Here is a 12,802-nt window from a genome sequence, read left to right on the forward strand (position 1 = left end):
GGAAGGCAGCTAAAACTGTCCAGTACTGGACTTACACCGTGCACAATACCAGGTAAAAAAAGCTAATTTCTGGTGGATATTCAACTGTGGCACTTGCTGAAAGTTCAATGGTCCTGAGACAGAACATTATGGGTTTCCTCCAGAAAAACACACTTCTGAACTTTTATCATGATCCTTTTTGTTAAGATCTGTACATGTGTGTATGTATATATATATCCACCTCTCTATTATTTAAAAAAAGGAAAAAACATTGTTCATCACAGTTCATCTCAGCATATCTAGGACTATACTTTGAGGAACACAGCTATCCATGTCCTTTCCCCAAAAACAAGAAGGACAACTTCCACATGTATATGCAATAAAACTGTATTTTTGTGTGGTTTTGCCTTTTTTTTTAATACAGACATTTGTACACTTTCTTACAAAACTGCAGGTAACTACAACTTTTCTTAAATCATTTTTGGTCGGCAAGTACTGTAAAATCTTTGTGTGCAATTATCATGTATTTACAGGGCCTCATGTTAGTGATTTTCAATGATTATTACAATAATGTCACACACTCTCAACATAAGACATGGCTTAAGATAAATATATTAGTAAATAAATATTCTGAGAACATATTTCCATAAATGAAATGTGCTGCTATACATATACAGAATATATACAAGATGTTTTCTAGCTTTTAAAACATTTTAAAAAATGGTAATGAAGGAGAAAGAGCCCTTTGACCATATTACAAATCTTTACAGCAAATTTTATACAAAACAATTTTAAGTGCTATAAGATAACTTTAATTAAAAACATTTTAAATAGTGCCTCATGAGCCAAACACAATGACAACTGTTCACGTTGAACATAGAAAGGCATTTTGTTATAAAAATCGTCTATCACAGCCAGGTAGCCTGTAAGTCTGTATGGACATACAGGTAGCAGGGAATTAACTAAATGTTGAATATAAAACCAAACACAGAAACCAGATGTAGGGTACCTCTGTAGTAAGGCCTGCAGAGACTGTTGTACTGGCAGAGATTTCCACAACATGTGAATGAGACCAGTACATCCAGGAACACCATGAGCCAGAATATACAAATTTTTTTTTTATAACCACATTTTACCACAACACGCTGTGTAGTTATAGAGTACAATGCATCTTAGGTGGCCTTAGACAGTGCCTCACAAAACACCAAGCAGAATGACCAGGGTAGTATAGCATAGCTTCTACAATGCATTTCTTTTGAGTGGAGGAAGGAGAAAGGTAAGACTTGAAAAACCAAACAAACAAAAAACCCAAACCTTTATTCTCCCAACACATACCACTTACTTCAGTCATTCAGAGAATGAGTAAGTTTTCAATAAGCTTTATACACAGAAAATGTGTTTATTGTAATTTTTCTTTTAATCTTATACCCAGATATTGCCTTGTATTAATTCTCTGAACAGCTGGATTTTGGTGTTTGTTCATTTAAAAAGATTTAATATGAATTCCTTCAAATAGAATTATTTTTTCCTAACTTACTGAGTACAGAAAGTAAAAGTAAATGGATGAATGTATTTGTTATTTCTTAGATGTTTGCTTCTTTTAAAATATTTCATTTGGGACTATAAAGCAAACAAGTTAACTTTGCTGCTTCTCACAATTAGTGAGAAGTGCTGTCAAGGACATTACTTTGGCAGAAAATGTAAGACGAAGTGTACATCTCTTTTTTGTGTCTTTTAAGTATCTCCAAAGTGTACTCAACTTCGGACAAATCTTTTCAGAAGACTGGCACTGTGGGCATTAAATAATTAGTTTCCCTTTAGGAGAATTCCTGCTGTGAATACACCAGACAGGATGACACTGTGTCCTCAGGCACATGCAGCATGACAGGCAATTTAAACCATGCTATGGTAGCCTCTTACTCAGAAGCTGCTGTTTCCACAGGAAACAATTGTTATCAGAAGTGACGACATACATTATCTCATGATAACAAATATCCCCACTAGTACAAGAACAATAACAAAAGTATGTGCCCAGGCTAATGGGGTACAGAGAGCACTCTGTACACAGGACAAAAATGAAGCACAACTGGCTGGGCCCAAGAAACCTTTAAAACAGATTGACCTATGGAAGCAAAGAAGAAAATGACGACTAAACCAAGTCCCTCACATTCCCACATCCACAAAAGGTGATAAGCACTGCTTCCTTCAGGCATGCTTGCAGTCTATAAGGAAACAAGACACCTTCTGACCTTTTTCCAAAATGAGCCAGCCAAGCTGCAAGCACCCTGCAAGCTCTGTTTTCCTGCATATGCCAGCATTCCTCACAGCCATAACAGGGGCTACAGGTGCCTGAAAAACTTCCTATGGAAGGCAAGGTTCATTACCTACAAAGGTATTACCCTTTCTAAGCACTTTCTTCTAGCATCTGTTTGAGGGAGGGGTCCCCAGCATTCTTCACCAGTCAGAAGATACAATGAGGTCCACGGTTTAGCAGGAAGTGAGAACAAGAACATTCTGAGCTACCAGTTTCCCTACCCCCACTCTGTTAAAACTAATCATAATGGCAGGAGACCCTTCCAGAGACCCTTCCTAGCCAAATCATCAGAGCAGCATGAAAGGGGGAGGAGGGGAGAGGAGAAAGGAGACAGCCCAATGCTTCACCTCCCTCAGAATTGCTCATACAACTTGCTGGCTACTAGGATTTGCTACAAGGAATAGTCGTTATCTGATCATCCACTCAGCAGCTGTATCCCTCTGGACTACTATATTTCAAGGTGCTATCTGGTTTCTAAGGCAGGTGTAGCCCTGAGCTTATTGAAGGCTGGACTCCTTGAAGTAGGAGATAACAGCATCTACACATAGCCTGGCTTATTTAACACACCGTGTTACCTCTCAGCAAGAGCTGACACGGTCACTTCTAAAAAGAAAATATAAATAACACTTTGTCATTAATATAGAAATGGCACTAGAGCTCAGAAATGCTCCACACCATGTCCCACATGGGCTTTGCACACAAATGGAGGCCTGAAGGCTTCAGGCAAGAGGGACAAAGGACACAATCAAGCTGATGTGGACACAGAGGAAGAGGAAGTGGGGGAGGGAATTCTCCACATTACCACTTTTGTGTGTTTGTCAAAGCTTAAAAAAAATTAAGTCCATGAGAATCTGGAGTCTCTGATAAGCTCCACTTCTCCATCCGGGATCATCTGGACAGGTCTAGTCACCGATTTGGCTTCTCTCCAAGGGATGAGATCCAGCACCTGAAGGATAAAGAAAACTAAGGAACATTGCATCTAGAATACTGCATCCAGTTTTGGGGCCACCAGTGCAAGAAAGACATTGACTGACTGGAGCGAGTTTGGCAGAGACCCAAGATGCTCAGAGGAGATGCAGCCTCTGAGAAGAGGCTGAGGGATTTGGGCTTGTTCAGCCTGCAGAAGAGAAGGCCTCAGGGGTACTCCCTAGCAGCTTTGCAACACCGACGCGGAGGCTGTCACAATGATGGAGCCAGGGTCTTCACAGTGATGCATTTTGGACAAGAGGTAAGGAGCTTAAGTTGAAACATGAGATGTTTTTTCACCATGCTGGCAGTCAAGCACGGGAACAAGGGCTCAGAGAGGGAGCGCACTCTGCGTCCCTGGAGGCTGTCACGGCCTGACTGGATAAACTTGGTCTAATCTGACAAACTGAGTAACTTGGTCTGACCTCAGAGCTGGCCCTGCTTTGAGCAGGAGGCTGGACTAGATGACAGCCTGAGGTCCCTTCCAATCTAGGGTACCCTACGATGCTTGAACACCCTTAAAAACAGCCCTGGCAAGGCAGGTAAGGAATACCCCCCTTCATTCTGCGAGGAGTTCTTTTTTTCCCTTGTGTATGTCCACAGCAGAGACTTTCCCACATTCTTCTACAGCAATTCCAAGTTTTTCACTCATTTTTTTTATCCTTCAGCTTGTCTGTCCCCTCCCAGCACTGTGGCATTGCCTGCTTAGGCAGCTTGCCACTGCTGCCATGACTGGCCCAGCATCCCCGGCTGTGGGAGCTCTAATGGGGGCCTTGTACTAGCAGTCATTTTTTCCCCTCCCCACAACGGATGAGTATGAAAGCTCTTACAGGGTTAGACAGTAAACTGCCATCTTCAACTCCTCTAGCTATGACCAAATGAGCACAGGTAACAAGAGACTAACGCTTTTGGTTGAAGGATTAGTCAATAACCTGCTCTTATGCAAAGGACGGCAGGTACCTAGGAAACTGGCAGCATTTTATATGCTGGGACAGAAAGGTAGCGAGTAATCAAAAAAAGCACACATATTACCTGTAGCCTTTGTGGTTGTCATCAGCTTCTGGGAGTTCAGAGTGGGACTGGGAAAGAGCATTCCGGCTTCCTCCTCCTGAGAGCAGTTCTGCCGCAGGAATGATGTTGCCTCGTAGCACACCTCCCTCTCGTCCTGTACCTCTCCTATACCTTGGCAGTGCAGATAAGTATCTAGCTCAGGTGTTCCATCCCAGGAACTACAGCCTCCTGTGTGGGTCCCTTGGCACTCTGTAGGTAGGATCAGCTCACAGTCTCTGTCTTCAGGAATTATGGGAATGCGTTGACCCAGATCACATACACCCTTACAGCAGCTTGGCAAGGTGTCATCAGGAAGCGTGTACTGCACATTCACTGCATAGTCTTCCGTATAGCAGCCACCACCTCCACTGCCACTGTTGCTACTACAGGCCACCTGCTTCTCTTCATAGAAGCAGCAGGGCAACCCCTCATATTTTACCCCATCTGTCCTATGCAAGTGGTCTGAGTTAATACTGTACAAGCCTGGGGTGTTCCCTGACTGTGGTTCTATTCCTGGGCCACACGTCCCCCACAGCGGAGAGCTAAGGAAGAGTGCACTACAGTCAGCTGTCCCATTGCTAGGTTCCAGGGCAGAGTGCTGGAGTTCAAAGCAGCATGCGCATGCTTGCTCCATAAGTGGCCCTGCTACCTCTGGATTTTTCCAGTTCCTTTTAACATCCAAGGCAGCACCAGGAGTGGCCTCATGTCCTCCCTCTGAGGTAGTGCCATTTGGATCCCTGTGCTCTAGTGAGGAATTACTGCTATAGTTCATATCCATGCTGCAGTTAGACAGTTGGTCCCCTGAGGAAGAAGCTGGCACAGGCCGGCAGTCAGCACCCACCAGACTGAGACCATGAGCTGGAAGCTCGTCCTCGTGGGGGCCCTCCAAGAGAACAATTGCACCCCTGTTTGCACCACCAACCTCACCCACTCGGCAAGGGCTCTTACTGCGGTAAACGTATGGGTCATAGTCACTGCTCAAAGAGCTGCGAAAGGTGGAGCAGCTCCCATAAACCCCTTGGTTGCTGACCTCAGTGCAGTCAACCATGGAATCACTAGAGGAGCAGTGGCACTGACCAGAACTGCTGCTGCTGCTGTCACTGCCAGGGCAGTCAGCCAAATATCCACTGCACACTGAACGATGACCATGATAGCAGCTAAAGCTGGAGGTACTGCCACTCTCCAAACGAGATGAGGGCACTACATGTACCACAGAAGGGAAAAGCATACTGCTACCAGGCTGAAAGGCACGGGAAGGACCCTTTGAGGAAATGCCAGCTGGAAGCTGTCCATCTTGCTCAGGGTAACTAAGGCCTTGGAAGTAGTAGTGCTGATACATGGTCTCATATTGGGAAAAACATGCTGCTTTGGAAAAGTTGCGTCCACCAAACTTGGGTCTTCGGAAGTTGTGAGCTGGAGAGTAAGCCCTATGTTCCAGGCTACAGTGATGCGTGTTTAAAGCATGGTCCAAATGAATAGGCTGGTAACTTCGGATATAGGCTGGGGATGGGGCTTGGTAGAGGCTCTGTTCACCATGTCGCTCAACTGTAAGTACTGTGATAGGGTTTCCGTGAGGGTCCATGCTTGTCCGAGTGGGATATGCTGTTATCTGGTTTGCTCTGTGCACTCGGCCTGGGTAATGGACAGGCAGAATCACCCTCTGCTGCCGGCTGCGTGCTGGGTTGATGGATTCCAGACAGACTGCACCTGCATTTCCCTTCTTCTGTTCTAAATGAGAGAAATAAAAGTGGACAAGTAGAAGTAGGAGGGAATAAAAAGGAATATACTTTATGCAAGAAAGAAGGATGTTTTGTTCTGAATTCTGTTACATTACGCACACAACAGAGTTCTACAAAAAAAGCACCAACTTTTTACACAGAAGGAAAAAGAAAGGAACAATCAAAATAAGTCAAAAGCATCTGCCTGGAAGCCTTTGAAACACTCAGTTGTATTTGCTTAAAAAGGGAAAAAAGTGAAGTGATTTCAGATACTGTTCTCTTATATGCCAAACCTTATGCTTACACAGTATTCCTGATCTTGGAGGTTAAGAGCAAGGCTAGCAGTCATTGCTCGAGTTTTCACTTTACACATTATTTTACATAAATCTGTATTAACAGAAAACTTTTTCAAGACAGAGAAAATGGAAGGGGGAGAGGGCAAGTAAGGGAAACCACATTCCAAGTTACAACACCACAGAAAAATAAAAAACAATACATTGTCTTTTCTTTGTAATTACCAAGAGAAACCATACCCATCTATTTTACCTATTTGCCCTCTTTGCACTCAGAGGCTGACTAGCAGTGCCCTCTGCTGGGAACCGCACCCAGAACGAGGGAAAACCAGAAATGTGCCCTGTTATTCCAGGGCACACAGTCATTTTCAAAGAATTTAGTCCTAACTATTTCTAGGGTTGCGTTACAATAAAGACTATGAACTGCGTGGAGATTTACAAACAGGCACAATTTCTCTTTCATGTTGTAAGCTGTTAAGGCCAAAATGGATGACACAACAGAGTGTCCATACTGCAGCACTTACCTATGATGTTATGGCGGCAGTGAGGGCAGGTATGATGCTGCAGTAGCCAAGGATCCACACATTTCTTGTGAAATCGGTGAGTGCAGGGAATGACACGCAGTTCCTACAGGAACAGATAAAGGAACATGAAAAAGTACTCCTTCCTAATGAGTGAATTTTTCACAGCTTATTCCTAGTTTTTTTCAACCTAGCTACTAAACCGTTTGATTCCTAGTCTCAAAGTGATATGAAGGAAAAAAGATGCCATCTGTTCCAACACAGCCAAAAGCACAACAGCTAGTAATCAGCTGTCACTAAAAGAATAGTCTGCAGGCACATTAGAACTCCATGCAGATACACTACATTTCTTAAGGACACTTTTTGCTCTGTGTCCCTATGACCTAGCACCTTGAAGGAGCTCATCGTTAAAGTTTTCCTTAATATATTAAATAAACTTAAAAAAAAAAATCAATAGAGTCCATCTAATGATGCATCTTGCCTACAACTATTAGCAATAGAAAACACTGAGGGAAAAGCAAAAACAACATAAAGTGTATGATATTTTTCCCTTGCCCAGCACTCCCATTCTTCAGCTATTATCTGTTCATGGTACCTCCTGAGCCTGCTGGTTATCTACCAGTTCAGAAATACCCAACAGATCTTTCTTCCAAGCACTGCTCAAGTCTCCTCATAAGCTCAGGTTTTGAATTTGTAACATGCTTTGGCAAGAAGTTCCACAGGGCTACTACCTGCTGGTGGAGAAACACCATATGTAGATTCAGATCGGGTCCTAGCAGTTTCGTTTAATTGCGCCCAATCTTGTACTGGAAAAAAATTAACTTCTGATTCCTGTTCATGCTCTCCATTCGCTATTTTGTACTCCCTCCATCCCCAAGTAATCTAGGACAAAACAGTCCTAGACCTCTCAGTTATTTTTTTTTTGTACGGAAACCATTCCAAATCTTTTATCACTTTGTGTCTGCTGTTTTCTGAAGCACCTTCATTTCCAACATATCTTTTGCGAAATGAGATAAAAAATGCACACAGTACTCAATGTGAGAGCATGACTGAACTTACACAGTGGTGCAATTATGTTTTCTGTTCAATTCTTTAGACTTCCCCATCTCATTTCTTATATCTGATTTGCCTTTTTGACTGCCACAAAGCACTAATCTAATCTGCTTTCACAAAGCTATCTAAAACAGCTTCGAGATTTTGCTCCTGAACAGTAATGCTCGCCTCACAACCCATCACTAATACACGTGAAGCTCTTCCCTATGTATATCACTTCATGCTGAGGTTCATGCATGAGTTTCCTGTCCAGTCAGTTTTGTACCGCCCTTCTGAAGTTCTTGTCTGCCTTCATCCCTTGCCACTCTGAATAATTTCCCATGAGCTAACTTCATTAACTTTCTGTTTGTAGCTTGTAGCACTCAAATACTGCAGCTGGTATTTTCTATTCCCCTAAAAATAATGAATCTTTTATGAATCATTTCAAAACAAAGTGTCCTCAAATAATTTTTTTATATAGAAGTTTAAAGCTGTGATTATTGACTGCCTCTATTTATTATTTCATCCTTTCATTGCTTCCTCTGGGCAGAACTGTGTCATGAAGGCAAGCACTGCCATCAAGGCAGAAATGGTAACTGAGGAGTCAGAAAACATTTCCTGAACCTTTTGGCATCTCTTCCTTCTCCTCCTGTGGTTTCCCAGCAGTGCTGTGTACCTGACATTTTGAAAACAAGGTGTCATCAAAGCTTGAGAAGCAAAACAGGAAATGTATCCCTTATGTCCAACAGAGCTTGCATGCACAATCATCTTAGCACAAAATTTGTTAGAAGTACCCGGAGAACTAAATGCTGAAGTAACCCTGACTTCTTTACAAGTCCTTCCTCAGAAAAGCAACTTGATGGAGGTGGCAACTTGCAGAATGAGATCCCTCACCTCTCACTATGTAGTATGGGGAAAAGCCCTTGAGATTTCTTTGGGAGCTGCAGAATGCAGTTGAGGCCAAGTTGGCTACTCAATGCAATCGGTCAGGCAAGCGGCACAACCTCAGTACACAATGTACCCAACAGCCAGCCATGTACCACAGTGCTACAATAAACCTGCTACAATCTCAGCCCATGTTGAAGAAATCATTTATCCTTTACCTCCCCATCAATGTACTTCTCCAAGCAGATGGCACAGTCAGAGGTGGAGCTGCTACTGAGTGTGTCCAGTGCTCCACAGCTACCTTCCCGGTGTCCCTTACTTTTGGACTTAAATTTCCTGGTCTCCATTTTTTCCAGTGCTTGCACTGCAAGCCTGTTCATGGAATTCTACAACAGAAGAAGGAAAAAAAAAAAAAAAGAAAGAAGGGGAGGGGGAAAAAAAAAGGCAATGCTTCTGCAGAAGGTACTATAGTATAGTAGCAGAGAAACATCACCATATCAAATTAATGTATCTTACCAAATCATGTCAGGCCCAGACTAATGTACAATTTCATAAATAAAGCAGAAGGTGGCTAGGTAGAATTTAGATCAGAAGCCTCATGAAAAGAACGTATGCCACATGCAGTAGTGAGAATGACAACCTACTTTGAGCTGAAACAGGATGAAGGTGCTGACAATTGGGATACACTGCAACTGCTCAATTGATAGGCAGCAACTATTCAAGGCAACATATAAGACTTGGCCGGGAACTTTTTCTGAACTGTGAATAGTGACTATAATGACCCACTATGCTCTTAACACCACATGACCAGAAGCAATACTTGAGAGAGGGATTAAAATGAAATATTATTAAATTAGCTGTATCATTTCCCCCTCCCCCTGAATTTAATCAATTGTAGAAGTTTAGGAAGGCAGTGGGTTGTTTTCATTTTACTGTAGAATTTGTCATCCCCCTTTTTAACACTGTTTTTTAACACTGCTGGTGGCCCATAACATCTTTGGATTCCTACTCAGTATGTCCAAAGCAAGAGTCCTAAGCATCTACAGTGCTCTGAATTCCTTTTACGTGTATATACTGGGCAGTTTACAACTACAGACTTCAGAGTCCATTAGCTTCCATTCTCACATTTGACAGGACAAATTCAAAATATCTCACCTCGAATCTTTCCTAACCAAACTTTTTACCTTGCAAATCTCTCCCACTGACAATTAATAGATGTTATTCTATCGAAAAGAGTTGAATTTATTTTCAATCTTGATATTCTCTCCACAGTGCAGCAACAAGAGCTTGGAATTCTTTAGAAGTACACCAGTGCTACTGATAATCAACCTCTGAACAACCAGAAATGTTATTCCTTCCCAATGGCTAAATGGACTGCTTCTGAACTCTTTTCATTTCAGGATTTAACTGAATGAACATCACAGGTCAATGCAGATCTTCTTTAAAGACAATTCCAATTTTTTCCAAAGGCCAACATCCATGGATAAAACACTTTCCACAAAGATGGCTATTGTAAGTCAGTGTCTGGCATTTCCAAAACTAGCAAGCAAGTTCTAGGACAAAGAGAAACTAACTTTCAGCATTCAGTGACTATCCCATTACTGTTCTTACCTGACTACGTCGCTGTTTCAGTTTGATCTTGACAAGAAGAATCAGGCAAACAAGAGACACAACCACAAAGAAGGCCAGGAAAATTCCCATATCAAAGTACTCGGTGGGTTGCTTAAAAATTAAAACAAAAATATTATTTTTCCTTTCTTTAGATCATACTCAAATCTATTGTTCCTTTCTCTTCTCTAGTTTCTCAGTGGTCACAGTCAAATGTACACAGTCACAATGGCAAAAGTCAAAGTACACACTGTTCTGTTCATTAACTAGGATTCTGTAAGACAAAACCTGGGTTTTGTATGTCACTGCAAGTGAATGAAATACATAGAATGCCAGTCACAAGATGTCAGATTTACTGTGTCTCTGAACCAATCCCACAAAACCCAGTTTTTTTAACGAAGTGAATCACACTAACACAATTTTTCATGATTTATTGGTTTGCTTGTATACTTAAGTGAGTGAAAACCAACATTTGAATTTTCAGCGAATTGCCCACTTCTCAAATACATTTCTGTATGAAAGACGAATTCCATAAAAAAACAAAACAAAAATGGTAACTCGGACATGGATGACCTCTAGCTTTGCTCTTTTGTAAACTGCATGTAAGGAGTTTTAAAAAAAAACCTAGAAAAACTATTTTATATTACGATTACAAATATCAGATACCAAATAATTAACCCATGTTTAAAATGCCACACAGAATTATTAGTTAACACAGGGCAGACTACCTTACAAACCTGAATTACCACGAGTGTGCAATAATTAAGTTATTTAATTAAGAAAAAGGAAAACTTCTAGTATATAAAATTTTTATCCATTTATATATTCAAAAGAATCCTTATGAAAGACAGCGGATGTCACATTGTGTATTCTACACTGCTATCAAGCGTAGCTGCTTGTTCACAGTGCAGTTGCTCAATTTATTTAGCTCAACAGAATTTCACATGTATTAATGCTCATGGGGAGCATCAGAACATCTTCACGTGCAGTGCAGTTAGCAAGCACTACATGAAGTAACAGCAGTGTAATACCTAGATAAAATTTCTTAAAGTCTCACCCGTGGGGGGCGATGCTGAATCCTTGCTCGTGCCACTTTCTGCTTGTTAACTATGTTCATTAGCTTGACAGCATCAGCACCCTTCACATACACCACTGGTCTCTTCAGAGGGTCCTCAGAGCCCTGGTTCAGCTAGAACAAAAAAATAATCTACTTAAAAGGCACGTTGCAGGAAAACTACCTCTCTTTTGGACAATGGAGAGAAAAGGAAAGGAATATGAATGTGGAATTGATTGGAGCACCAATTGTTCTCTTCTAGCACAGACCTTCACTTAAGTATTCCACAGAGTTAAACCTGAATTAAACTTTTGACTTAAGCTGCTTTTTTTTTTACTGACCAAAACTAAGATTAAGGATAAGAAATGTTATTTCTGAACAGCAGCTTTAACTTAACCGTATTATGTTCTGGTGCATATATTATACTGTAATAAATTAAACCTCATAATGAAGAAGGATAAAAATCTGCACATTCAAAAGAAAATGACCTTGCTACATTTTCTGAACCTTTTGTTGTTTCAACTTTGTAGTTATATTATTCGCATACAAATTTTCTCAGCTTTCTGAACAATCTCATGTCAGAGTCCCGTCTTTTAGACTCTTTGTACCTAACCAATTTACTGAAGACTGTAATTTCTGCTGTTTAACTCAGCAAACTCATTCAAAGAGTTATTTGGGTTCTAGCAACCACTAGAGCTATTGATTGCAGGATGGGGGCCTCAAAGACTAAAGTATATGAGTAGATAGCTTAATTCACCCTGAAACTTCCTTCCAGGTGCAGCTAAGTTTTTTTGAAAGGCCAAATCATAGCATCAGAAAATAATGTGGGTGGGAAGGCACCCCATGAGTCCAACCTCCTGGTCAAGGCAGGGTCAACTATGACATCAGACCACGCTGCTCAGGGCTTTATCCAGTCAGATGCTGAAAACCTTCCAAGTGTGGAGACTGCGTAACTTCTCTGGCCAACAAATCCAGAAAAACAATCTGCTAAATTACATACCAGAGAGGGGAATAACAAGACAAGAGAATTGTTCTGTTACAAAATGTCACCAACATGATAAACTCAAATAGCTTATTCTAACCCACAAGAAAAATCCTAGTATAGAGGCTGGTTGATACAAAACAAGCAAGGCACTGACAAGCAGATGGAAATGGTACAGGGGAAAGGAATGAGATGACAGGAGTGTGAGCAAGTTGAACAAGAGTAGCATATGGTAGAGATACCATATCTACATTGTTGATATCTACCTGTTATTTCTGGCTAAAACATGTAGAAATTACCAAATGACTGGTCTATCATCCTGCTTACAAAGTACTCTACTTGATCTGTCCAGATGATGGTGACAGATTTCACTGAGACTTTAAAACAGATTCTTCCTAGT

General features: G+C 41.4%; 1 protein-coding gene across 7 annotated transcripts in view; it reads right to left on the reverse strand.

Annotated features, from left to right (window-relative positions):
• Nucleotides 1-348: 348 nt before the first annotated feature.
• The window catches only part of ZNRF3 (zinc and ring finger 3), a 137,027-nt gene continuing 124,573 nt past the window's right edge, over nucleotides 349-12,802 (reverse strand). For all 7 annotated transcript variants that reach the window (XM_075041079.1, XM_075041080.1, XM_075041077.1 and 4 more), the window contains 6 exons: nucleotides 11,424-11,555; nucleotides 10,370-10,480; nucleotides 8,977-9,144; nucleotides 6,845-6,947; nucleotides 4,292-6,037; nucleotides 349-3,239 (listed from right to left, as the gene is read on the reverse strand). In XM_075041079.1, the coding sequence (XP_074897180.1) occupies nucleotides 3,196-3,239; nucleotides 4,292-6,037; nucleotides 6,845-6,947; nucleotides 8,977-9,144; nucleotides 10,370-10,480; nucleotides 11,424-11,555 (2,304 nt within the window). In that variant the 3' untranslated portion in view covers nucleotides 349-3,195. The remainder of the gene's footprint in view (nucleotides 3,240-4,291; nucleotides 6,038-6,844; nucleotides 6,948-8,976; nucleotides 9,145-10,369; nucleotides 10,481-11,423; nucleotides 11,556-12,802) is intronic.

This window comes from Buteo buteo, chromosome 11 (assembly GCF_964188355.1).
Source record: "Buteo buteo chromosome 11, bButBut1.hap1.1, whole genome shotgun sequence".
Classification (NCBI taxonomy): Eukaryota; Metazoa; Chordata; class Aves; order Accipitriformes; family Accipitridae; genus Buteo; species Buteo buteo.